Here is a 27,036-nt window from a genome sequence, read left to right on the forward strand (position 1 = left end):
CTGCCAATGCAGGAGACACAAGAGACTCCTGTTTGATCCTTGGGTCAGGAATATTCCCTAGAGGAGGACAGTTCAGTTCAGTCATTCAGTCGTGTCCGACTCTTTGCAACCCCATGAATCGTAGCATGCCAGGCCTCCCTGTCCATCACCAACTCCCAGAGTTCACTCAGACTCACGTCCATCGAGTCACTGATGCCATCCAGCCATCTCATCCTCTGTCATCCCCTTCTCCTCCTGCCCCCAATCCCTCCCAGCATCAGAGTCTTTTCCAATAAGTCAACTCCTCCCATGAGGTGGCCAAAGTACTGGATTTCAGCTTTAGCATCATTCCTTCCAAAGAAATCCCAGGGCTGATCTCCTTCAGAATGGACTGGTTGGATCTCCTTGCAGTCCAAGGGACTCTCAAGAGTCTTCTCCAACACCACAGTTCAAAATCATCAATTCTTTGGTGCTCAGCCTTCTTCACAGTCCAACACTCGCATCCATACATGACTACTGGAAAAACCATAGCCTTGACTAGACGGACCTTAGTTGGCAAAGTAATGTCTCTGCTTTTGAATATGCTATCTAGATTGGTCATAACTTTTCTTCCAAGGAGTAAGCATCTTTTAATTTCATGGCTGCAATCACCATCTGCAGTGATTTTGAAGCCCCCAAAATAAAGTCTGACACTGTTTCCAATGTTTCCCCATCTATTTCCCATGAAGTGATGGGACTGGATGCCATGATCTTTGTTTTCTGAATGTTGAGCTTTCAGCCAACTTTTTCACTCTCCTCTTTCAATTTCATCAAGAGGCTTTTTAGTTCCTCTTCACTTTCTGCCATAAGGGTGGTGTCATCTGCATATCTGAGGTTATTGATATTTCTCCTGGCAATCTTGATTCCAGCTTGTGTTTCTTCCAGTTCAGCATTTCTCATGATGTACTCTGCATAGAAGTGAAATAAGCAGGGTGACAATATACAGCCTTGACGTACTCCTTTTCCTGTTTGGAACCAGTCTGTTGTTCCATGTCCAGTTCTAACTGTTGCTTCCTGACCTGCATACAGATTTCTCAAGAGGCAGGTCAGGCGGTCTGGTATTCCCATCTCTTTCAGAATTTTCCATAGTTTATTGTGATCCACAGAGTCAAAGGCTTTGGCATAGTCAATAAAGCAGAAATAGATGTTTTTTTGGAACTCTCTTGCTTTTTCCATGATCCAGCGGATGTTGGCAATTTGATCTCTGGTTTCTTTGCCTTTTCTAAAGCTAGTTTGAACATCAGGAAATTCACAGTTCACGTATTGCTGAAGCCTGGCTTGGAGAATTTTGAGCATTACTTTACTAGCATGTGAGATGAGTGCAATTGTGCAGTAGTTTCAGCATTCTTTGGCATTGCCTTTCTTTGGGATTGGAAGGAAAACTGACCTTTTCCAGTCCTGTGGCCACTGCTGAGTTTTCCAAATTTGCTGGCATATTGAGTGCAGGACTTTCAGAGCATCATCTTTCAGGATTTGAAATAGCTCAACTGGAATTCCATCACCTCCACTAGCTTTGTTTGTAGTGATGCTTTCTAAGGCCCACACACTTCACATTCCAGGATATTTGGCTCTAGATGAGTGATCACACCATCGTGATTATCTGGGTCATAAAGATCTTTTTTGTAGAGTTCTTCTGTGTATTCTTGCCATCTCTTCTTAATATCTTCTGCTTCTGTTAAGTCCAGACCATTTCTGTCCTTTATCGAGCCCATCTTTGCATGAAATGTGCCCTTGGTATCTCTAATTTTCTTGAAGAGATCTCTAGTCTTTCCCATTCTGTTCTTTTCCTCTATTTCTTTGCATTGATCGCTGAAGAAGGCTTTCTTATTTCTCCATGCTATTCTTTGGAACTCCACATTCAGATGCTTATATCTTTCCTTTTCTCCTTTGTTTTTCACCTCTCTTCTTTTCACAGCTATTTATAAGGCCTCCCCAGACAGCCATTTTGCTTTTTTGCATTTCTTTTCCATGGGGATTTTCTTGCTCCCTGTCTCCTTTACCATGTCACGAACTTCCTTCCATAGTTCATCAGGCACTCTATCTATCAGATCTAGGCCCTTAAATCTATTCCTCACTTCCATTGTATAATCATAAGGGATTTGATTTAGATCATACCTGAATGGTCTAGCGGTTTTCCCTACTTTCTTCAATTTCAGTCTGAATTTGGTCCGAGGTCAGGGGCATCCAATGTCAGGGGCAGTGGCGGGGAGGAGCCACCCTACATCTAAGGAGCAGTGGCTGCGCGCACGCAGGAGGGCCTAGAGGAGCTATCCCACTTTGAAGGTCAGGAAGGGCGGCGGTGAGGAGATACCCTTCGTCCAAGGTAAGGAGCAGCAGCTGCGCTTTGCTGGAGCAGCCGTGAAGTGATACCCCATGCCCAAGGTAAGAGAAACCCAATAAAATTTTAGGTGTTGCAAGAGGGCATCAGATGGCAGACACGCGGAAACCATAATCACGGAAAACTAGTCAATCTAATCACACTAGGACCACAGGCTTGTCTAACTCAATGAAACTAAGCCATGCCCGTGGGGCAACCCAAGACAGGTGGGTCATGGTGGAGAGGTCTGACAGAATGTGGTCCACTGGAGAAGGGAATGGCAAACCACTTCAGTATTCTTGCCTTGAGAACCCCATGAACAGTATGGAAAGGCAAAATGATAGGATACTGAAAGAGGAACTCTCCAGGTCAGTTCAGTTCAGGTCAGTCGCTCAGTCATGTCTGACTCTTTGCAACCCCATGAATCGCAGCATGCCAGGCCTCCCTGTTCATCACCAACTCCCAGAGTTCACTCAGACTCATGTCCATCGACTCAGTGATGCCATCCAGCCATCTCATCCTCGGTCTCCCCCTTCTCCTCCTGCCCCAAATCCCTCCCAGCATCAGAGTCTTTTCCAATGAGTCAACTCTTCGCATGAGGTGGCCAAAGGACTGGAGTTTCAGCTTTAGCACCATTCCTTCCAAAGAAATCCCAAGGTTGATTTTCTTCAGAATGGACTGGTTGGATGTCCGTGCATTCCAAGGGACTCTCAAGAGTCTTCTCCAACACCACAGTTCAGAAGCATCCATTCTTCGGCACTCAGCCTTCTTCACAGTCCAACTCTCACATCCATAGATGACCACAGGAAAAACCATAGCCTTGACTAGATGGACCTTAGTCGGCAAAGTAATGTCTCTTCTTTTAAATATGCTATGTAGGTTGGTCATAACTTTTCTTCCAAGGAGTAAGCGTCTTTTAATTTCATGGCTGCAATCACCATCTGCAGTGATATTGGAGCCCAAAATAATAAAGTCTGGTGCTCGCTTCGGCAGCACATATACTAAAATTGGAACGATACAGAGAAGATTAGCATGGCCCCTGCGCAAGGATGATACGCAAATTCATGAAGTGTTCCATATTTTTAGCAAATGAAGCAACTGACAGACAACTAATCTCAAAAATATACAAGCAACTTATGCAGGTCAATTCCAGAAAAATAAACGACCCAATCAAAAAATGGGCCAAAGAACTAAATAGACATTTCTCCAAAGAAGACATATGGATGGCTAACAAACACATGAAAAGATGCTCAACATCTCTCATTATTAGAGAGAGAAATGGAAATCAAAACCACAATGAGGTACCACTTCACACCAGTCAGAATGGCTGCGATCCAAAAGTCTGCAAGCAATAAATGCTGGAGAGGGTGTGGAGAAAAGGGAACACTCCTACATTGTTGGTGGGAATGCAAACTAGTACAGCCACTATGGAAAACAGTGTGGAGATTCCTTAAAAAACTGCAAATCGAACTGCCTTATGACCCAGCAATCGCACTGCTGGGCATACACACCGAGGAAACCAGAATTGAAAGAGACACATGTACCCCAATGTTCATCGCAGCACTGTTTATAATAGCCAGGACATGGAAATAACCTAGATGTCCATCAGCAGATGAATGGATAAGAAAGCTGTGGTACATATACACAATGGAGTATTACTCAGCCGTTAAAAAGAATACATTTGAATCAGTTCTAATGAGATGGATGAAACTGGAGCCGATTATACAGAGTGAAGTAAGCCAGAAAGAAAAACACCAATACAGTATACTAACACATATATATGGAATTTAGAAAGACGGCAATGATGACCCTGTATGTGAAACAGCAAAAGAGACAAGGATGTGTAGAGCAGACTTTTGGACTCAGAGGGAGAGGGAGAGGGTGGGATGATTTGGGAGAATGGCATTGGAACATGTATACTATCATGTAAGAAACGAATCGCCAGTCTATGTCCAATGCAGGATACAGGATGCTTGGGGCTGATGCACGGGGATGACCCAGAGAGATGTTATGGGGAGGGAGGTGGGAGGGGGGTTCATGTTTGGGAAAGCATGTACACCTGTGGTGGATGCATGTCAATGTATGGCAAAACCAATACAGTATTGTAAACTAAAGTAAAAATAAAAATTTAAATAAACTAAAAAATAAATAAATAAAAGACCCCACAGAGATCCCTCACCCTTTCTGTCATGTAGGGACACTACAAGAGGTCTGTGACCCAAAAAAGGGTCCTCACCCAACTATGCTGGCATCCTGATCTCAAACCTCCAGCCCCCAGACTGTGAAAAATAAATTTGTTTTTTTTATTAACTAAAATAAATAAATAAATAAAAATAAAGTCTGATACTGTTTCCACTGTTTCCCCATCTATTTCCCATAAAGTGATGGGACCGGACGCCATGATCTTCGTTTTCTGAATGTTGAGCTTTAAGCCAACTTTTTCACTCTCCTCTTCCACTTTCATCAAGAGACTTTTTAGCTCCTCTTCACTTTCTGCCATAAGGGTGGTGTCATCTGCATATCTGAGGTTATTGATATTTCTCCTGGCAATCTTGATTCCAGCTTGTGTTTCTTCCAGTTCAGCATTTCTCATGATGTACTCTGCATATAAGTTAAACAAGCAGGGTGACAATATACAGCCTTGACGTACTCAGGTCAGTAGGTGCCCAATATGCTAGTGGAGATCAGTGGAGAAATAACTCCAGAAAGAATGAAGGGATGAAGCCAAAGCAAAACAACACCAGCTGTGGGTGTGACTGGTGATGGAAGCAAGGTCCTATGCTGTAAAAGCAATATCGCATAGGAATCTGGAATGTCAGGTCCATGAATCAAGGCAAATTGGAAGTGGTCAAGCAGGAGATGGCAAGAGTGAACATCAACATTCTAGGAATCAGAGAACTAAAATGGACTGGAATGGGTGAACTGAACTCAGATAACCATTATATCTACTACTGCGGGCAGGAATCCCTCAGAAGAAATGGAGTAGCCATCATGGTCAGCAAAAGAGTCCAAAATGCAGTACTTGGATGTAATCTCAAAAACGACAGAATGATCTCTGTTCGTTTCCAAGGCAAACCATTCTGTATCACATTAATCCAAGTCTATGCCCCAACCAGTAATGTGGAAGAAGCTGATGTTGAACGACTCTATGAAGACCTACAAGACCTTTTAGAACTAACACCCAAAAAAGATGTCCTTTTCATTATAGGGGACTGGAATGCAGAAGTAGGATGTCAAGAAACACCTGGAATAACAGGCAAATTTGGCCTTGGAATGTGGAATGAAGCAGGGCAAAGACTAATAGAGTTTTGCCAAGAAAATGCACTGGTCATAGTAAACACCCTCTTCCAACAACACAAGAGAAGACTCTACACATGGATATCACCAGATGGTCAGCACCAAAATCAGATTGATTATATTCTTTGCAGCCAAAGATGGAGAAGCGAAGCTCTATATAGTCAACAGAAACATCTGACTGTGGCTCAGATCATGAACTCCTTATTACCAAATTCAGACTTAAATTGAAGAAAGTAGGGAAAACTGCTAGACCATTCAGGTATGACCTAAATCAGATCCCTTATGATTATACAGAGGAGGACATGGCAACTTAATCTCGCATTCTTACCTGGAGAATCCCCACGGACAGAAGGGCTTGGCAGGCTACACCAGTCCATGGGGTCACAAAGAGTCCGACATGACTGTAGAGACTTAGCACGCATGCATAATAACAACAGCAATAAAAAGCAAGTCAAAGAAACAGTTCCAACATGGAGTCAGAATTGACTCTTCCTTGCAACAATCTTAGTTCACCGACCAGTGATCAAACCCATGTCCCCTGCATTGCAAAGCAGATTCTTAACCACTGGATTACCAAGGAAGTTCCAGCAAAGCCTTTTTAAAGACAAGAGGAGAGAGAGGACTCCCAGGTTAGCTTATGTACAATTCTCTGGTTAATGGTAGGGTAACAGGGCTTCCTAGGTGGCTCAGCGGTAAAGAATCCACTTACTCAGCAGTAAAGAGTCCACTTGCCAATATAGCAGATGAGGGCTTGATCCCTGGGTCGGAAAGATCCCCTGAAGAAGGAAATGGCAACCTGCTCCAGTATTCTCTCCTGGGAAATCTCCTGAATAGAGGAGCCTGGCAGGCTGCAGTCCATGGGATTGAAAAGAGTTGGACCTGACTTAGTGACTAAACAAGAGAGTGATGTCACAGGGATTAACAGTATCCATCCTTAGGCACCAGTAGGTCTGGGGGCTACAGGCCCATGGTCATCAAATAGTTAAAAATCTTCCATTTGAGGGGAGGGGTTTCTAGCTTCTCTACAACAACTCAGGAAATGTGCATAAGATATTATTATCTTGGTGCTTCAGAGACGAGCCAAAGGAGAGGATATAGGGGAGAGTCTCCTCAGGCAAGCCCCATAGAGCCTTCCTTGGTCAAGTTAGCAGTATTTAACACAGTGTGTATATATATTTTAACTATTTTATTTTATTGGTTGTACCATGTGGCATGTGGGATCTTAGTTCCCCAACAAGGCATCGAACCTGTGGCCCCTGCATTGGAAGTGTGGAGTCTTAACACTGAACCATCAGGGTCAGTCCCTAATATAGTGTATATTTTAATACTCTGTGTATGTGTGGCTCCGCTGAAGAGTAATGTCCATGAAAGCAGTATTATTATTATTAGACTTTTATTAGAGTAGGTTTAGCTTCACAGAAAAATTGAACAGGACAGAAATCTCCCTCAAACCTCCTGTCCCCACACAGGCATTGCTCCTCCCTGAAGCAACATCCCACACTGAGTGGTACATATATTCAGTTCAGTTCAGTCACTCAGTCGTGTCCAACTCTTTGCGACCTCATGAATCACAGCACACCAGGCCTCCCTGTCCATCGCCAACTTCTGGAGTTCACTCAAACTCATGTCCATCTAGTCAGTGATGTCATCCAGCCATCTCATCCTCTGTCATCCCCTTCTCCTCCTTCCCCCAATCCCTCCCAACATCAGGGTCTTTTCCAGTGAGTCAACTCTTCGCATGAGGTGGCCAAAGTATTGGAGTTTCAGCTTCAGCTTTGGTCCTTCCAATGAACAACCAGGACTGATCTCCTTTAGGATGGACTGGTTGCATCTCCTTGCAGTCCAAGGGACTCTCAAGAGTCTTCTCCAACACCACAGTTCAAAAGCATCAATTCTTTGGCGCTCAGGCTTCTTCACAGCCCAACTCTCACATCCATACATGAACACTGGAATTACTGTTGATGAACCTATATCAATAGGTCACAATCATCCAAAATCTATAGGGTTCATTCTATGGGTTTAGGAGAGCAGTGATCTTGTTTTCCCATTTCATTGCTGGTGTTCTGAAAAGATTACCTGAATTTGAGAAAAGTTATTAGTAAAAATGGGATGAAGGACAAGGATAAAATCACGTACATCGGATTGAGTTGTTCGTATTCCCTACTCGCAAAAAAAAAAAAAAAGAAAAAGAATCCAAACTTGGGATTCAAGGAATCTATATTTAAATGACCCTTTCCTGTGGTGGGACTTACCTTGAGGCTCAGTTGGGTAAAGAATCTGCCTGGAGGGGAAAGGCTACTCCAATATTCTGGCCTAGAGAATTCCATGGGCTGTATAGTCCATGGGTCCGCAAAGAGTCAGACATGACTGAGTGACTTTCACTTTCACTTTTCCTGTGGTGGGTATTTAGATAGCAACAGTGACAAAAGATGAGGCTTTAGAGAAAGGCTTTAGTAGGAAAGCCATTGTCAACTACAAATTGGCACTTACCAAGAGCATTGCCAATGACTGAACAAAAAAGACATTTGTCATCTGCCTCTTCGGAGATTGAACCCAATGCTGCTATAGCTGTTGACCTTAAACAGTCCCTGAGGGAGTTCAGGGTGGAGTGAAGCACTCTGTGCTCCAGGGAATCTGGTGGGACAGGTCTTTAAATAGTTAGATGTTTTTAGGAACAGATTTTGGATCTCAAGGTCTTCCCTTGTCTGGAAAATCTCATGGATAGAGGAGCCTGGTGGGCTGCAGTCCATGGGGTCCCAAAGAGTTGGGCACAACTGAACTACTCACACCTACTTTATGATCTCAATCCTTGCATCTCCTCATATCTAAGGAAGCACTAAATCCCTTCATGGTGACATCGGATCTCCATGACTAACAAAATCCTTGTGTAAAATGAATGCTTCATGGCATCGAACTCCCCCTTCACCAAACCCTTATATATTGACTTTCCCCCATTGCTGCTTTGGAGCAGTCTCTCAGAGCTATCTGAGATGCTGCCTCCCAGGCTGCAGTCCTCACTTTGCCCCAAGTAAAACTTAACTCACAACTCTCAAGTTGTACATCTTTTTTTTTTTTTTTAGCCAACATCATCCACATTGTGTATGAATATCTGGGCATTTCAGTCACTGGAGAGGCAAGCTTGACCTCTGGAGAGAGGAAGGGGGAAATTCAGGCTTTTGAAAATGAAACTGACTTTAGCATCTCATTCCTGCCTTTCTCTCCTTCCTAGGAAAGTATCGCAAGCACTCAAAAAGGAAATGAACCATATTCACGGAGAAACAGTTGGCATATTTAAATTTTCTTAAAAATTAAAAAAACCCATACCCCACCCTTGGCCTCCAGAGACAAATGGCCTCAAAAATGGAGCTCCACCTAACAGTCCTGCAGGTCAGAAAACAAGCCCCATCTCACCAGGCCACCTTATTTGTTGTTGTTCTTCTTCAGTTGCCAAGTCATGTTGCAACCCTGTGGACTGCAGCCTTCCAGGCTCCCCTGTCCTTCACCATCTCCCAGAGTTTGCTCAATTCATCCTCATTGAGTCAGTGATGCTATCTAACCATCTCATCCTCCTTGGCCCCCTTCTCCTCCTGCCTTCAATCTTTCCCAGCCTCAGAGTGTTTCTCAATGAGTTGACTTGTGGCATCCAGTGGCCAAAGTATTGGAGCTTCAGCTTCAGCATCAGTCCTTCCAATGAATAACCAGGGCTGATTTCTAGGATAATTCCTGAAGCTTGATACCACTGTAATCCCCAAGACTCTGAAGACCCAGACTACTACCCATACCCTATTACCCTCTCTCCTTTAACCCCTAGAGCAAGATGGGCAAAATCTTTGTGTAAAGGACCAGATAGTAAACACTTGTGAGCCATACAATCTTTGCCACAACTGGTAAATTCTGCCTTGATAGCAGCATAGGAGCAGCCATCAAGGTTGTGAAAACAAATAGATGTGTCTGTGTTCTCATATGGGCTTCCCTGGTGACTCAGAAGGCAAAGAATCTGCCTACAATGCAGAAGACACGCGTATGATTCCTGGGTAAGGAAGATCCTTTAGGGAAGGAAATGGCAACGACTCCAGCATTCCTGCCTGGAGAATTCCATGGATATTTTGTGTTCCATATGACTTCATGGACACATATTAGAAGTTCATATGTTATTCACATGTCACAAATTATTCTTCTGGTGCTGGTTTTTTTTTTTTTTTTTTTTTTCCTCCCAACCATTTAAAAATGTAAGACCTCTTAACTCGTGGGCCATACTGAAACAGATAGTGGATCACACAATTACCGTTAAGTGGCTTATCTTTAATCTCTCTCTTTATGTCTCCAAATTCCAGGTGTAGTGCTTCTACCATTGCCATTTATTGTTAGGTCATTCAGTCATGTCCGAATGACTATAGCTCTCCAGGGATTCCCTGGTGGCTAGACAGTAAAGTGTCTGCCTGCAATGCGGGAGACCTGGGTTCAATTTCTGGGTCAAGAAGATCCCCTGGAGAAGGAAATGGCAATCCACTCCAGCACTCTTGCCTGGAAACACTTTCACTATAGCCCTCCAGACTCCTCTGTTCATTGGATTCTCCAGGCAAGAATACTGGAGTGGGTTGTCATGCCCTCCTACAGGGGATCTTCTGAAATCAGGGATCAAACCCACATCTCCTGCATTGGCAGGCAGGTTCTTTACCACTGAGCCACCAAGGAAGCCATGTTTTCTCCCTCAGCTCAGCTCAGTCGTCCAATCGTGTCCCACTCTGCGACCCCGTGAATCACAGCACACCAGGCCTCCGTGTCCATCACCATCTCCCAGAGTTCACTCAAACTCATGTTCATCAAGTCGGTGATGCCATCCAGCCATCTCATCCTCTGTCGTCCCCTTCTCCTCCTGCCCCCAATCCCTCCCAGCATCAGAGTCTTTTCCAATGAGTCAACTCTGCATGAGGTGGCCAAAGTATTGGAGTTTCAGCTTTAGCATCATTCCTTCTAAAGAAATCTCAGGGCTGATTTCCTTCAGAATGGACTGGTTGGATCTCCTTGCAGTCCAAGGGACTCTCAAGAGTCTTCTCCAACACCACAGTTCAAAAGCATCAATTCTTCAGCACTCAGCTTTCTTCACAGTCCAACTCTCACATCCATAGGTGACCACAGGAAAAACCATAGCCTTGACTAGATGGACCTTAGTCGGCAAAGTAATGTCTCTGCTTTTGAATACGCTGTCTAGGTTGGTCATAAGTTTTCTTCCAAGGAGTAAGCGTCTTTTATTTTTATTTATTTATTTATTTATTTTTTTTTAGTTTTTTATTTTTTAAATTTTAAAATCTTTAATTCTTACATGCATTCCCAAACATGAACCCCCCTCCCACCTCCCTCCCCACAACATCTCTCTGGGTCATCCCCATGCACCAGCTCCAAGCATGCTATATCCTGCGTCAGACATAGACTGGCGATTCAATTCTTACATGATAGTATACATGTTAGAATGCCATTCTCCCAAATCATCCCACCCTCTCCCTCTCCCTCTGAGTCCAAAAGTCCATTATACACTTCTGTGTCTTTTTTCCTGTCTTGCATACAGGGTCGTCATTGCCATCATCCTAAATTCCATATATATGTGTTAGTATGCTGTATTGGTGTTTTTCTTTCTGGCTTACTTCACTCTGTATAATTGGCTCCAGTTTCATGCATCTCATCAGAACTGATTCAAATGAATTCTTTTTAACGGCTGAGTAATACCCCATTGTGTATATGTACCACAGCTTTCTTATCCATTCATCTGCTGATGGACATCTAGGTTGTTTCCATGTCCTGGCTATTATAAACAGTGCTGCGATGAACATTGGGGTACATGTGTCTCTTTCAATTCTGGTTTCCTCGGTGTGTATGCCCAGCAGTGGGATTACTGGGTCATAAGGTAGTTCTATTTGCAATTTTTTAAGGAATCTCCACACTGTTCTCCATAGTGGCTGTACTAGTTTGCATTCCCACCAACAGTGTAGGAGGGTTCCCTTTTCTCCACACCCTCTCCAGCATTTATTGCTTGCAGATTTTTGGATCGCAGCCATGAGTAAGCGTCTTTTAATTTCATGGCTGCAGTCACCATCTGCAGTGATTTTGGAGCCCCCCAAAAAATAAAGTCTGACACTGTTTCTACTGTTTTCCCATCTATTTCCCATGAAGTGATGGGACCGGATGCCATGATCTTCGTTTTCTGAATGTTGAGCTTTAAGCCAACTTTTTCACTCTCCTCTTTCACTTTCATCAAGAGGCTTTTAGTTCCTCTTCACTTTCTGCCATAAGGGTGGTGTCATCTGCATATCTGAGGTTATTGATATTTCTCCCAGCAATCTTGATTCCAGCTTGTGTTTCTTCCAGTCCAACATTTCTCATGATGTACTCTGCATAGAAGTGAAATAAGCAGGGTGGCAATATACAGCCTTGACGTCCATCCTTGACGTACTCCTTTTCCTATTTGGAACCAGTCTGTTGTTCCATGTTCACTTCTAACTGTAGCTTCCTGACCTGCATACAGGTTTCTCAAGAGGCAGGTCAGGTGGTCTGGTATTCCCATCTCTTTCAGAATTTTCCACAGTTTGTTGTGATCCACATAGTCAAAGGCTTTGGCATAGTCAATAAAGCAGAAATAGATGTTTTTCTGGAACTCTCTTGCTTTTTCCATGATCCAGCGGATGTTGGCAATTTGATCTCTGGTTCCTCTGCCTTTTCTAAAACCAGCTGGAACATCAGGAAGTTCACAGTTCACGTATTCCCTACCCTTCACCAATACTATTTTCACAGTCTCTTTAGCAGTATATCCTGAATTCTGCCCCTTGTCTTTATTTCAAGGTCAATGCTTTGTCCTAGATTGTGTAAACACTTTTCTTATCTGACTTAGTGGCCTCTGCAAAGCACTCCTTACCATCAGTTCATCTCCAGTCAACCTTGGAACATGCCGTCAGATCAGTTATCAATGTTTTTGCTTAAAAAGTTTGTTTTGGAGAAAGAAAATTTGTTTAGGGACAGTCTGGTGGTTAAGACTCCACTTTCCATTGCAGGGGGCATGAATTCCACCCCTGGTCAGGGAACTAAGATCCTGCAGGCTGAGCGGTGCAGCCAAAAATATATACATATATTTTAAAAAGGGATTTCCTTGGTGGTCCAGTGCTTAAGACTTCACCTTCCAATGCAGAGGGTGCAGGTTCAATCTGGTCAGGAGCCTAATATCCCACAGGCCTTGGGGCCAAAAACCAAAACATAAAAGAGAAGAAGAAAAAAAGAAAAAGAAAATAGAAGGAATACTGTAACAAATTCAATGAAGACTTTAAATATGGTCCACATCAAAACGTCTTTGTAAAAAATTTGTTTGTCACTTAGCCTTTAAGGTCCTTCATAATCTGACTCAAATCCTTTTGTTTTAGAATATAACTTTTAAGTTTACATGGTTTTTTTTTTCAACTTTACATTTTCAAGTACAATTTTCCCAGGCAATTTAAAACAAAACAAACCAAAAAAACAAAAATAAGTGATGGTCAGATTTGGCCCAGCGGCGGACTGTGTACAGATATCCGTGCTATGGCACCCCCTAGTGCTGACCACTTTGTTTCCCATACCTTGCCTTACCTTATAGTTTAAGCTATAGTTTTTCCAGAAATCATGTAGTGATGAGAGAACTGGGCTGTAAATAAGGCTGAGCACCTAAGAATGGATGCTTTTGAATTGTGTGCTGGAGAAGACTCTTGAGAGTTCCTTTGACAGCAAAGGGATCAAACCAGTCAATCTTAAAGGAAATCAACCCTGAATATTCATCAGGACTGATGCTGAAACGGAAGCTCCAATACTTTAGCCACCTGATGCAAAGAGTAGACGCATTGGAAAAGACCCTGATGCTGGGAAAGATTGAGGACAAGAGGAGAAGGGGTGATAGAGATGGTTGGATGACATCACAGACTGAATGGACATGAGTTTGAGCAAACTCCAGGAGATAGTGCAGGACAGGGGAGCCTGGTGCTGCAATCCATGGGGTCCAAAGAGTGCGACATGACTTAGGGGCTGGACAACAGCAGCAAATATCTCGCTCTGGGGGCTCAGATCCCTGCCTCACTTTCTGTGCCCACAGCCTCATTCCTGCTTCTCCCTGGCCATAGGTTGGCAGGGGTTCCACAAGCCAAGATGTGGAACCAGAGCCGTCCTCATCTAGAAACATCAATTAAATGATTGAGTAAAATAAAAATGCTTCTGAAATCCTCTCCTCAAGATTGGTTCAAGAATTGTAGAGTGAAATTCAAGAAAGCCAAAGATGAGGATTTCCCATCAGAACAGCAAGACATTCTACAGCGATTCGCTGAGGTCATGGTCAAGATCGGCTCCGCCAAGGAGAATGTGGCTGCACCTCCAAGGTTCTCTCTGGAGCCTCCCATGAATCCCTATTTGTGCAGATCCTCTGATACCTTCCTTCCAGCTCAGCATACAGCCTGCCCTGAAGGCTCTCACAGACCATTCTCTGGGCCACAAAATGGTCCATGTTGGCTGCTGCCAAGACCCAAATATATACTGCCTCTATCCCATTGTAGAATCCTGAGCTGTCTCTACAAACCTCAATTCTAATTCTTTGGGCTCTTTTTTTTTTTTTTTTTTCGCCACAAAGCTCTGAGAGAAGCCAGGCCCAGAAAGTCACATGTTATGATTTGTCATGATTCCCATTCCAAGCTGGAATCAAGATTGCTGGGAGAAGTATCAATAACCTCAGATGTGCAGATGACACCACCCTTATGGCAGAAAGCAAACAGGAGCTAAAAAACCTCTTGATGAAGGTGAAAGAAGAAAGTGAAAAAGGTGGCTTCAAATTCAACATTCAAAAAGCTAAGATCATGACATCCAGCCCCATCACTTCATGGCAAATAGAGGGGGAAAATGTTCTCATCACAAAAAAGAAGCGAGAATTGTGTGATGGGATGGAGACGTTAACTAATGCCATGGCAGGAATCATTTTGTCATATATAATTATATCCAGTCACCATGCTGTACACCTTAAACTTATACAATGTTATATGTCAATTATATCTCAATAAAACTGGAGAAACAAATTTTAAATAAAATCTGTGTATTTTATTTTGCATAATTTAATCCTTGATAAAAAAATAAACACATAATAGGACTAGTAAAGACAGTTACCTTCTTTTTTCCTGCTTCTTTGTTTTGATTTTGTTTCTGTTTTTTAATTTTTCTTCAGTATTGTTCAGCTAATAAGATTTAGTCATGAGACTTCACCGGTGGTCCAGTGGCTAAAATGATGTGCCCCCAATGCAGGGGGCCTGGGTTCAATCCCTGGTCAGGGAACTAGATCCCATATGCCACAACCAAGATCTGACATAGCCAAATAAATGGACAAATACTTTTAAAAAATTAGTCGCTGTTGGCTTGTTTTTCTACTTCCTACACTTTGGTCATCTCCCCAATTATTTTATATCTGATGACAACCCAAATATCTGCAGTCTCCCAACTTTTCTGTTTTTCTTTTTTGTTCTTTTTTTCCCCCTTCTCCCTCTCCTTTTCTTAAGATAATGGAAGGGACTTCCCTGATGGTCTGGAGGTTAGGACTCCCAGCTTCTACTGCAAGGGGCCGAGGCTTGATCCTGGTTGGGGAACTAAGATCCCACAAGCTGTGGGGCATGGCCCCCACCCCCACCCCAAAGACAATGGCAACACCATAAAATCTTCCAAAGAGTTCTCAGGCTCCTGATTCCTTCCTACTAACCCCTCTCCCTGCATGTGCGGCATTTATGAATACAGTAAAGTGTGATCAACAAATCATGTACTTTGACATGAACCTGTAGGCTTTTGCACTTGCTGTTGTTCAGTTGCTCAGTCGTGTCCAACTCTCTGCGACCCCATGGTCTGTAGCCCGCCAGGCTCCTCTGTCTCCACTACCTCCCAGAGTCCTCTGCTATCTCCAAGAGGTTGCTCAAATTCGTGTCCATTGAGTTGCTGATGCAGTCTACTTTGTAGCATGTGTCAGACATGAGCATGACACTCTTGCAGGTAGATACTGATAGCCCTGCGCACTTGTCTCACAAAGGCATCCTACATTTGTGTGTCTACAGCGCTGAAGTTTTGGGGTTAATTTTGTTGTTGTTGTTGTTGAGGGGGGGCGGTGAAGTATAGTTGATGTACTGAGATTTTGTCACTTCTAATCCACACAGGAGCTTCAGAACAGAGGCTTCACCTCCTCGTTTTCCAGCCCTCTCCTCGATGTGTACTCCCCACCCGCAAGCTCCCTCTTAGTCGTGACCCTGCACTAGAGGTGGCCTTAGAGAATTCCAGTTTCTTTCTCTCATTCTCTTTCCCACCAGAGGCAACCATTCTAACATGTTTTGTGTTCCTCATTCTACTGTGTATGTTTTCGTGCGTGCGTGCTCAGTCATGTCTGACTCTCTGCAACCCCCATGGACTGTGATCACCCACCAGGCTCCCCAGTCCATGGGATTTCCCAGGCAAGATTACAGGAGTAGGTTGACATTTCCTTCTCCAGTTAATTATACATATACAAATTTTAATATGCATACATACATAGACATGTATACGTTCCATGGACATGAATTTGAGCAAATTCTGGGAGACAGTGGAGGACAGAGAAGCCTGGAGGAGTACAGCCCATGGAATCACAAAGAGTCGGACGTGACACAGCGACCGAGAAACACATGGACATGGTCAGGCACACCTCCCTTTTCTGCCCTTTGAAGATACTGCATTTTTTACAAATTGAAGGTTTGCTGCAACCCTAGGTTATCAGATGGTTGTTAGCTTTTTTTTTTTCTTTTGGCTGTCCCGAGTCTTACTTGCGGCATTCAGGATCTTTGATCTTAGTTGCGACATGTGGGATCTAGTTCCCTGACCAGGGACCAAACCCAGGCCACCTGTACTGGGAGCAGGGAGTCTTAGTCACTGGACCACAAGGGATGTCCCAGCATGTGTTTTTTGGTAATAAAATGCTTTTTAAAATTTTTATTTTTATTTATTTATTTGACTGTGCCAGGTCTTAGTTGTGGCATGTGCGATCCAGTTCCCTGACCAGGGATCGAACCTGGGGCCCCTGCATTGTGAGTGCAGAGACTTAGCCACTGGACCACCAATGAAGTCCCAAGTGCTTTTCAATTAGGGAGTGTACATTGCTCTTTTGGATAGAATACTTTGCACACTGAATAGACTACACTGTAGTGTAAACATAACTTTTACATGCCCTGGAAAACGAAAACTTGTGTGACTCTCTTCATTACTGTGCTCTCTTTATTGTGGTTGTCTAAAACCAAACAAGCAACGTCTCTGAGATATGCCTGTATTGGCTCTTCACTTTGGGTCATATCATTTATTTATTTAATTATATTTAAATGTATTTATTTTAATTGGAAGACGATTGCTTTACAATATTATGTTGGTTTCCGCCATACATCACCATGAATCAGCCAGAGGTACACGTATGTCCCCTCCCTCTTGAGCCTCCTCCCTCACCCCCCACCCCATCCCACACCTCTAGGCTGTCACAGAGCACTGGGTCTGAGCTCTGTGTCTTATAGAGCAACTTCCCATTAGCTGTCTGTTTTACACATGGTAATGGATATGTTTCAATGCCCCTCTCTCAATTCGTCCCACTCTTTCCTGCCCCCACTGTGTCTAAAGTGTGTTCTCTATTGCTGCCCTACAGGTATGTCCATCAGAACCATCTTTCTAGATTCCATACATATGTGTTAATATATGATATTTGTTCTCTTTCTGACCTAGTTCACTCTGTATTAAAGGCTCTGACTTCATCCACCTCATTAGAACTGAGTCAAATGTGTTCCTTTTTATGGCTGTGGGTCATATCATTTAATTGGTATAAAAAGGGAACCATTCTTCTGCCCTGGAGAATTGTCAACATGCTGGTTTTGGTTGATTGTGTTTTCAGTTGAAATGTGAATCTATCCCTTATATTCATGATGAGCTGTGGTTGATCTAGAGGCTTGAGGACTTTCTGATTCAGCTTTTCATCAGGACTGTATTCCAGGCAGTGGTCTGTGTTGCCTGTCACAGCACACTGGGCAGGATGGGATATCTGGCTGTCCCCCAGCGGTAAGGGAAGAACAGCAATCAGGTGATGTCAGCCTCCTCCATCAGAGCTTCACCTGACAGAATCAGTCACATTAATTGTGTCCTAAATCTGATTTCATCGGAACTTGCAAGACAGTGACTTTGCCTAATTCTGTTCATCCTCCTCCATCTATTTTTAAATTCATGTAATAACTTTGGTTTGTTTTAATGACAATGCTTTGGCCACCTGATGCAAAGAGCTGACTCATTTGAAAAGACCCTGATGCTGGGGAAGATTAAAGGCAAGAGGGGAAGGGGATAACAAAAGATGAGATGGTTGGATGGCATCACCAACTCGATGGACATGAGTTTGAGTAAACTCCGGGAGTTGATGACGGACAGGGAGGCCATCCTGGCATGCTGCGGTCCATGGGGTCACAAAGAGTTGGACACGACTGAGCAACTGAACTGAACTGAATAACTTTGCTACTCAATAACTTGACCTCCAGCTCTCCTTCACTGTACTTCAGTTGCTCGTTCCCACAAACAGTCCTCCACTTCGTTATTACCAACATCTTCAATGTCAATCTCAATTTCAATTCTGTTTGCAGCAACACCTTTTTATTTTGACTTCCCCGTTTCATGTCCCATCTTTTAGTTCCACTCAACTGTAACCATTTATCAATCAACCACTACTTCCCATCCCCTTCACTCACCTCCGGCAATGCAGGAGGTTTGCTGTTGTTGTTTTCAATTAAGAACTTTTCCTCACCAGCTCTACTGTGTAACTCTTAGGGTCTGTGACAGAAGAGTAAAGTGCTTATTACACAGTGGGATTCTATATCTCAGTGAAGCTGGAAGAAAAGATGAAAATGACCGATTGTCTTTCTCACTGTAAAATAACCCACTTTATCTGTTATTATGCTCTTTTTCTTAAAATCGACTTTGTCTGATATTAATACTGCTCTGCTAGCTTTCTATGTTACTCTTTGCATGATGTATCTGTTCCTTTCCTTCTACTTCCAACCTATCTCTTTTCTCATGTTTAAATTGCAGCTCTTTTTTCTAAAGAAAGATTTGAGTTGCCAGATAACAGGACATGAATTTGTAATTACAAATCCTCCCACAAAGCAAAGCGCAGGCTCAGGTGACTTCTCTGCTTAAATTCTATCAAATATTTAAAGAAAAAATAATATGGACACTTTATAAGCTCTGTCAGAAAAAAAAAGGAGTATGAGAAAATGTTTAAAGTCATGAGTTGTTCAATAATGCTGATTAGATTTTCAATTTTTTAAAAACAAAGTGAAATTCTTTCTTTTAAATTCATTTTAATCTCTTTTTCTAATTTTTTTGGCCACATTGCAGTTTTTAGAATCTTAATTCCCCGAGTGGGAACTGAACCCTGGCCATGGCAGTGAAAGTGCAGAGTCCTAACTCCTGGACCTCCAGGGATACCCTAAGTGTAACGCTTTTTCTTTTGTTTTTAATATATATTTTTTTATGTGGACCATTTTTAAAGATTTTATTGCTTCTATTTTACGTTCTGTTTTTTTTGGCCATGAGTCATGTGGGATCTTAGTCCCACAACCAGGGATCAAACAGGCACCCCCTGCATAGGAAGGCCAGGTCTTAACCACTGGACGGCCAGGAAAGCCCCCTAAAGTGCAACTCTTGTCATAACATGGGCTTCCCTGGTAGCTCAGTTGGTAAAGAATCCGCCTGCAATGCAGGAGACCCCAGTTCAATACCTGGCTCAGGAAGATTCACTGGAGAAGGGACAGGCTACCCACTCTAGTGTCTTGGGCTTCCCTGGTAGCTCAACTGGTAAAGAATCTACCTGCAATGTGGGAGACCTGGGTTCAGTCCCTGGGTTGGGAAGATCCCCTGGAGAAAGGAAGGGCTGACCACTCCAGTATTCTGGCCTGGAGAGTTTCGTGGACTGTATAGTCCATAGGGTCACAAAGAGTCGGAAACAACTGAGCAACTTTCACTTTCTTGTCACAATATATGGTTACCTGTGTTTCCTTCCCATGTGACAGCTTATGTGTTTTCACTGGAAACAGGCACAAGGAGGCATTGCTTATATTCAAGTTAATATTTTATTTCTTCCTTTGGTTTCTGGTTACATTTTTGTACATTTTTCATGAAAATTCACTTTTCTGGATGTGTATTATGCTTTTAAATGTTTCTGTCAGCATTTACAGCATTGAAGTCACTTTGTCCACTAGCAATAAATACACAGCCATAAATGCATTCCGCCTTCACAGTCCATAGAGGCTCACAGTGCCCCTTGAACCAGCAGATCTTCCAGTGCATGGAGGGATTCCACACAGCATCCATGTCCTGTAGTTAAGACAATTCATCACTAGGGATGTTTCTCTTAAGTCTGAGAAGTGGAGGCTGCTGGCTGTTGATCATTGTTCTCCTCCAGGCTGTGTCGGATCCCATATCCAAAGTATATGGCAAATCCTAGGAGGGGAATGAGACAATGAGAAGGGAAAGTAGGTGCTCTCCTCATTTACAAATACCCAATAGGGCTCCTATCATGGTGTCTGATACAGTTTAGGAGAGAGGTAGTAGGAAGAATACTGGGCTCTGTCACTCAAGAAGCCTCTGTAACCCAGAAAACCACTCACCAATCACCATCCAGATGCCAAATTGGGCCCAGGTCCGAGTGGTCATCTGTATCATTAAGTAAATATTCACAGAGGTACTCATCAGGAAGAGGGCAGGCATAGCAGGGACCTGTGAGCAAAGTCAGTTCATTCCTGAACACACCCCAGATGTCTGAAAGGGGGAATCTACCCCATGTGGGCAGGAAGACTCCAGTTCTACTCAGACTGTGTGCTCAGTGCTTAGTGAGACTGAGTTTGTAAAACACTCAGTGTGGATCAGGGCAGAGTTCATTGGTTTCAGCAAATCCCCTCGTTGCCTGTCCAACAAATGATGTTTAGACCTAAAGCACGCAGACCTCCTTCACTTGAGGTGGACACTTTGGGCACATGAGGTCACCTACCCTGAATGGAAGAGTCCTGGGGTTCTGGGGCTGCCTCCAGATGATGACCGTGACCCCAGTGATGAGCAGCAGCAGCAGCACAGCCACTGTTGTGAGCACAGGGTCTCCAGAGAACACCTGGCTGGACCACCGGTACAGGATCAGGCTCAGGATTATCAGCAGAAGCACTGCAAGGGTCAAGGTGGAGAACAGGCTGGACCCAGAAGACAAAGATGTCAGGACCTCGGGTCACATCCCTCCCCAGGCTGCCCACATCAGGAAGGGCCATCATATCTCCAAGACTCCTCAACTGACAAAATACACACTCCAGTACCATCCTGTCAATTTCAGAATATGGCCAAGGAGAAATCCCACTGCTCACCAAGCAGGGAGGCACATCCATAGACAATCTGGCCAGATTTCCAGGTGGGGATGGTGCTGGGAGAGAACCACAGACTCTTTAGAATGCCTGAGATTCCTGCTTCAGGTTCAGATTCCAAGGGACCTCCTTCAACTTCAGGGTTTGTCTCAGTTTCCTCCTCTGTTTTCTCCTGGCTTCCATTCTGGGCTGGTTGACACCTGAATTAGAAATGTTAAAGCAGTAGTAGTAACAGCCCCTACTGCTGATCCAACATCAGTCTGTCTAATGCCTCTCTTTCCCCAATCAATGGTAGCAGGACATTGAAGAGGCAGCATGAAGGTGGAAGATGATTCCCTCCCCATCAACCCTTACAAGTCAAAGACCTTCGGCCCAGTCCAGGTGTCATGGGGTCTCACCTGAGGACAAGGACAGAAAATGTCACCAGGGAGTAAGCGAGCAGGGACTGAAACGACATGAGGTCCACCAGGTCAGTGAAGTCGAAGAGTAACGCCATGACCGCTGGGATGAGGGAGCAAGGACAGTGGGATAAGAATGAGAAACCACTGGAAATATGCAAGTTAAGACGTATGATTTTAAAAGGGTGAGTTTTGTCTATTCACCTGCAAGAGTTCCAGGAACCAAGATGGCCATGATGGGGGTTCCTGTGGGGGCAACGGTGTGGACAATGATGCGGGCATCGGTGGGGGCATCAGTGAGGGCATCGGTGGGGGCAGGGATCCAGGCAAGTCCCCGGAAAAGGAGCCCATCCTCTGCCATTGCATAGGTCAACTGAGCCATGATAAACATGATGCTCAGAAGGCTGGAAGGGAAAATGGGAATGTGTGAGAAGGGGCAGAAGCAGGAGAGACCGGGGCTTTTGCTCCCTGGTCTACCTGGGGAAGATGCCTTTCTCTCTCATCTCTCAGTCCCGAGGGCTGGGGATATCCGAGCGTCTGACAGTAGATGAAGAGAAAACCATGAGACTGACCTGTATAAAAGAATGCAGAGGGTGCCAACAGCCACGACATATTTGGCAGAGTCCCACCCGACATAGATGAAAGCCTGAGGCAAGGGGCTCTCGAGCTGAATCAGGTAGTAGGGCACCATGAGGGTGAGGGCCACGGAGACACCAAAGCACACCAAAAAGCAGATGAAGAAGGAGATGACGACAGCCAAGGGCATGGACCACTGAGGACGGCTGGCTCTTCTCCCTGCAGGAGAAGGTATTGGGTCAGTAAACACACTGGGGTGAAATCACCAAACTGACTTTACTCTTCAACCTTCAAAAGCAGCCTGACCTTCTACTCACCCCTGTGCCCAAGGGCAGCCCATTCTGTTCCCAAACCCTGATGGGACACACGATGCCCATGTTACCTGCACTGACAATGCCAGCAAAACCAACAAATGCGTAGAAACATGTAGCTGCTCCCTGCAGAATTGCATCGAAAGCAAAAGGCCCAAACCTTCCAGAACTCCGAAGGCCCAAGCTATGGTGAGAGAAGCAAAGAGGAAGAACGTGGATGAGGTGTGTTCGGCCATCTCTACTGGGCTCCTCCCTTAGTACCACAGGTCCTGGGCTCCAGGGACCCCCATTCTTGGACAATCACCCCAGGTCTCATTAGTCCCCACCATGTTCCCAACTCTGCACACCACACACACACATGCATTACTACAACCAAGGGTACCCTCCTAACCTGTAGGCATCACCAGATCCAGCTGCAGCCAATTGGTAGCCCTGTTCCGTGAGCTTCCAGTTGTGCAAGTCTCCCTTAATGAAGCCAAAGACGATGATGAAGCTGAGAACCAAAATGTTCAAGCCTGTGAACACTTTGTAAATCAGGGTTGACTCATAAACTCTCAGAGCCAGGAGTCCTGTGGGAAAAATGGAAAATGAGACGAAATAACTAAATCCAGGACTCCCCTGGTGGTCCATTGGTTAAGACTCTGAGCTTCCACTATACGGTGTGTAGGTTCAGTCCCTGGGCTGGGAAGTTCCCCATGCATTGCAGTGAGGCTAGAGAAATAAGTAACTAAATGCAGAGAGACAGAAAGCAGACTAGTGGCTGCCCAGGGCTGGTGGTTGGTGGTTGTGCACAGATGGCAGTGACTGCTCAGTGGGTACAGGGTTTCCTTTTGCTGTGATGAAAATGTTTGGTACTGGATGGGGTGGTGGTTTCACATCACTGGGAATGTACTAAGTGCCGCTGAATTGGACACCTGCAGATGGATATTTTCTTACTGTGACCATCATCTCACAATATCCATGTCTATTAGATCATCTTAAACTTTTACAATGCTGTATGTCAGCTGTTGTTGCGGTTCAGTTGCTCAGTCATGTCTGATTCTTTGCGACCCCATGGACTGCAGCACACCAGTCCCACAGTTTGCTCAAACTATCTCCCACAGTTTGCTCAAACTCATGTCCATTGAGTCGGTGATGCCATCCAGCCATCTCATCCTCTGTTGTCCCCTTCCCCTCCTGCCTTCAGTCTTTCTCAACATCAGGGTCTTTTCCAATGAGTCAGTTCTTCTCATCAGGTGGCCAAAGTATTGTAGCTTCTGTTTCAGCATCAGTTCTTTCAGTGAATATTCAGAAATGATTTCCTTTATGATGGACTGATTGGATCTCCTTGCAGCCCAAGAGATCCTCAAGAATCTTCTCCAGCACTACAATCAAAAGCCTCAGTTCTTTGGTACTTGGCCTTCTTTATGATCCAACTCTCACATCTGTACAAGACTACTGGAAAAACCAGAGCTTTGACTAGACAGACCTTTGTCAGCAGTGATGCCTCTGCTTTTTAATATACTTTCTAGGTTTGTCATAGCTTTCCTTCCAAGGAGCAAGTGCCTTTTAATTTCATAGCTGCAGTCCCATCTGCAGTGATTTGGTAGCCCAAGAAAATAAAGCCTCTCATTGTTTCCATTTTTTCCCCATCTATTTGCCATGAAGTGAATTATATCTTCCCTTGTATCTCAGTCAGTAAAAAATCTGCCTGCAGTGCAGGAGACCCGGGTTTGATCCCTGGGTTGGGAAGATCCCCTGGCGAAGGAAATGGCAACCCACTCCAGTATCCTTGCCTGGAAAATCTCGTGGACAGGGGAGCCTGGTGGGCTGCAGTCCATGGGAAAGAGGTGGGCACGACTGAGTGACTAACACTTACTTAAAGCTGGGGAAAACAATAAAATGGTTAAATTTACATGAATTTCCTCTCAGTTAAACACACACACACACACACACACACACACACACACAGCTTTGATCTCAGTATAGAGGAAGAAACTTGTTGTTCTAGGTAAATGATTCCCAGCTGGGGTGATTTTGTGCTCCAAGGGACATTGGCCCTGCCTGTTGACATCCCATTGTCACACTTTGGGGGTTGGGTGTCACTGGTACCTAGTACATAAAGATCGTAGATGCTACTCAACATCCAAGAATGATTTTTTTGAGGGATACCCCACTTGTCATGTGGGATCTTAGTTCTCTGACCAAGGATTGAGCCCAAAACTTCATCAGTGAAAGCATAGTGTCCTAACCAATTGGACAACCAGGGAATTCCCCCAACAACCATTTTTTTAAAAAACAGAAAATGCACAGGACAGCACCCCCCCACCTAAGAATGATCCAACCTAAATTACCAATAGTCCAAGGGTAGGAAAAAATGCTCTCTGTCTTGCCTTCCTCTCTTTCTTATTCCAAACCATTTTCCCAGTTCTAATTCCCCACCCTTCTGCCTTTGAGCCTTCCCCATGACAGCTCCCCCTCCATACCTGCTCTTCCCATTTGTCTCTGGTCTCCTCTCACCTGTGAGCAGCAGCACCAGGCCCAGGGCAAGAAAGTCTGGAAATGAGGCCAGGAAGGAGGGCATTTGCAGAGAGAAAGTTCCCCCTAATGCCTCAGAGATGTGGTTCCCAATCAGGCTGTCAAAGGTGGAGCTCCAGGCCCGGGCTATACAGGCAGTGGCTGCAGCAACAGAAGGAGGAATGTTTACAAGCAGACAGAAACTGAACCCCTATTATGCGCCGTGTGAGATACTTAGAGCAGGAGGTGAGCAAACAAACACCTGATCTCAAAGAGTTTCTCATGGGGCAGACAGGGGAGACCCAGGTGATTCACAAAAAGGCCAACTATTGACTATGCTAGGAGATAGAAGTGATGGAAAACAAAGAAACACAGGTAAATGGGAGTAGGAGGGACTAGATCAAACTTTTAAGTTGAGGTGTAAGAGGAAATCCAGGAAGGCAACAGCTGAGCAAAGACTTCACTGTGGTCAGGGGATGAGCCTAGGGGCTTGCCTCCCTCTCACCCGCTCCCTCCAGTTCCCTTTCCTCTGGTTTCTCGGTCCATCACTTAAGGAAAGCAGGATAGACCTGCGTGCAATGAGGTTGTGCAGTTTTCCTGCCACTGTTCCCCCTCTCCCAACCCTGCCCTGAAGGTGGATAACAGGGTTCTGATGAACGAGTGAAGCGCCCACTCATCTCTCCTACTTTCTGCATCTTAAGGCCCACTTCTCCCCGCTCCCCATCATCTCACCGATAATTAAATACAGTAAGAGGTTCCAGCCAGTGATGAAGGCGTACAGTTGTCCCATTGTGACATAGCTGATGAAATACACAGTACCAGGTCTTTCTACTCCAGCTGTCAACTCGACATAGCAGAGCCCAGACAACACAGTAGTCAGGCTGGCCACCAGTAAGAAAAGGATGATTGCTGGTCCAGCTACGTATTTGGCCACTCCCTCAACCAGGATGTATATGCCAGCTCCCAACATGTTGTCCAAACCTATCACCACCAGGTCCAGGGTGTTCGGAGGATGGGTTTCAGAACTCTCAGGTTCCTCCCTGAACTGTGGCTTCCTGCGGACCAGCTTCTGACCAAACTGGCGAAGATACTGACCCAGCATCGTAGACATAGTTGAGGGGGCTACGATCTGCTGAGAAAGCAAGACACGAAGTCATCAGTGATGTCCATCTTCCCTTGACCCTGGAAGCTCAATTGCACTGAGGAATGGAGGGATGGGGAGCAGGTGGTAGAAGGACACACTGAGCAAGTTCTCTCTGTGTGAACTTTGGTTTCTTCAAACGTAAAGAAGATTTTTAATATATTTCAAGGTTACTCGAAGATTTGCTTGAAGAGAAGTGAGGGGTAAGAGAATTCGTCTTCTCAAATGTGCCACTTTGGCTCAGGGATTCTTTATGAGCTGAAGGTAATTAAGACCCAGAAGGCTTGGAGAAGCTTCCTGTCACTCCCTTGTCTGCGTGTGTCAGTTGCTCAGTCACATCTTTGCAACCCCAACGGACTCCTCTGTCCATGGGGTTCTCCAGGCAAGGATACTGGAGTGGGTTGCCATGCCCTCCTCCAGGGGATCGTCCTAACCCAGGGATTGAACCCAGATCTCCTGCATTGCAGGCAGATTCTTTACCATCTGAGCCACCTTAAGCCACTCGCCAATATACAAATATTGTATGATTCCACTTCCATGAAGTATCGAGAGGAGTCAGAGCCACAGAGACAGAAAGTAGAATGGTGGTTTGCGAGGGGCTGGGATTAAGGGGGAAATGGGGAGGTATTGTTAAATGGGCATAGTTTCCATTTTACAAGATACAAAAGAGCTCTTCAGATTGGCTGGACAGCAATGTAAATATACTTAACATTACTGAACTGTGCACTTAAAAATGATGTAGATGGGAATTCTCTGGCAGTCCAGTGGCTTGGAGTGAGAACTTTCACTGCCATGGACCTGCATTTGATCCCTGGTTGGGGAACTAAGATTCCCCACCCACAGATCCCCAAGGGGGAACTGTGAACCATGTGGGTGTTGGGGCTGAATTTTTCAAAAAACAGTTATGATGGTAAATATTATGTATATTTTACTACCTTTTTGCTGTTGTTGTTGCCAATGATAAATAATAGAGACCAGCTTCAAAGTGTTGCTGGGTGTAACAAACCCTACGGTGATTTAATATAAATCAACATAGCATTAACTTGAGCAAACTCAG

At 44.5% G+C, this 27,036-nt stretch overlaps 2 protein-coding genes and 1 non-coding gene across 3 annotated transcripts in view; 1 reads left to right on the forward strand and 2 right to left on the reverse strand.

Annotated features, from left to right (window-relative positions):
• Positions 1-14,198, forward strand: part of DPRX (divergent-paired related homeobox) — a 31,698-nt gene extending 17,500 nt beyond the window's left edge. Inside the window, 3 exon segments of the mRNA XM_018063221.1 lie at positions 8,862-9,130; positions 13,737-13,764; positions 14,056-14,198. Of these exon segments, the coding sequence (XP_017918710.1) occupies positions 8,862-9,130; positions 13,737-13,764; positions 14,056-14,198 (440 nt within the window).
• TRNAV-CAC lies at positions 16,680-16,752 on the reverse strand. The gene has a single exon. It is a non-coding gene; the product is annotated as a tRNA-Val (tRNA).
• Positions 20,064-25,940, reverse strand: LOC102184243 (cationic amino acid transporter 3). Its single transcript, XM_018063222.1, has 11 exons — positions 25,571-25,940; positions 24,842-25,000; positions 22,734-22,911; positions 22,414-22,526; positions 22,028-22,250; positions 21,660-21,859; positions 21,456-21,558; positions 21,061-21,257; positions 20,700-20,866; positions 20,320-20,428; positions 20,064-20,152 (listed from the first exon to the last, which is right to left on the reverse strand). The coding sequence occupies exons 1-11, from the start codon at positions 25,938-25,940 to the stop codon at positions 20,064-20,066; spliced, it is 1,908 nt and encodes a 635-aa protein (XP_017918711.1).

This window comes from Capra hircus, chromosome 18 (assembly GCF_001704415.2).
Source record: "Capra hircus breed San Clemente chromosome 18, ASM170441v1, whole genome shotgun sequence".
Taxonomy (NCBI): Eukaryota; Metazoa; Chordata; class Mammalia; order Artiodactyla; family Bovidae; genus Capra; species Capra hircus.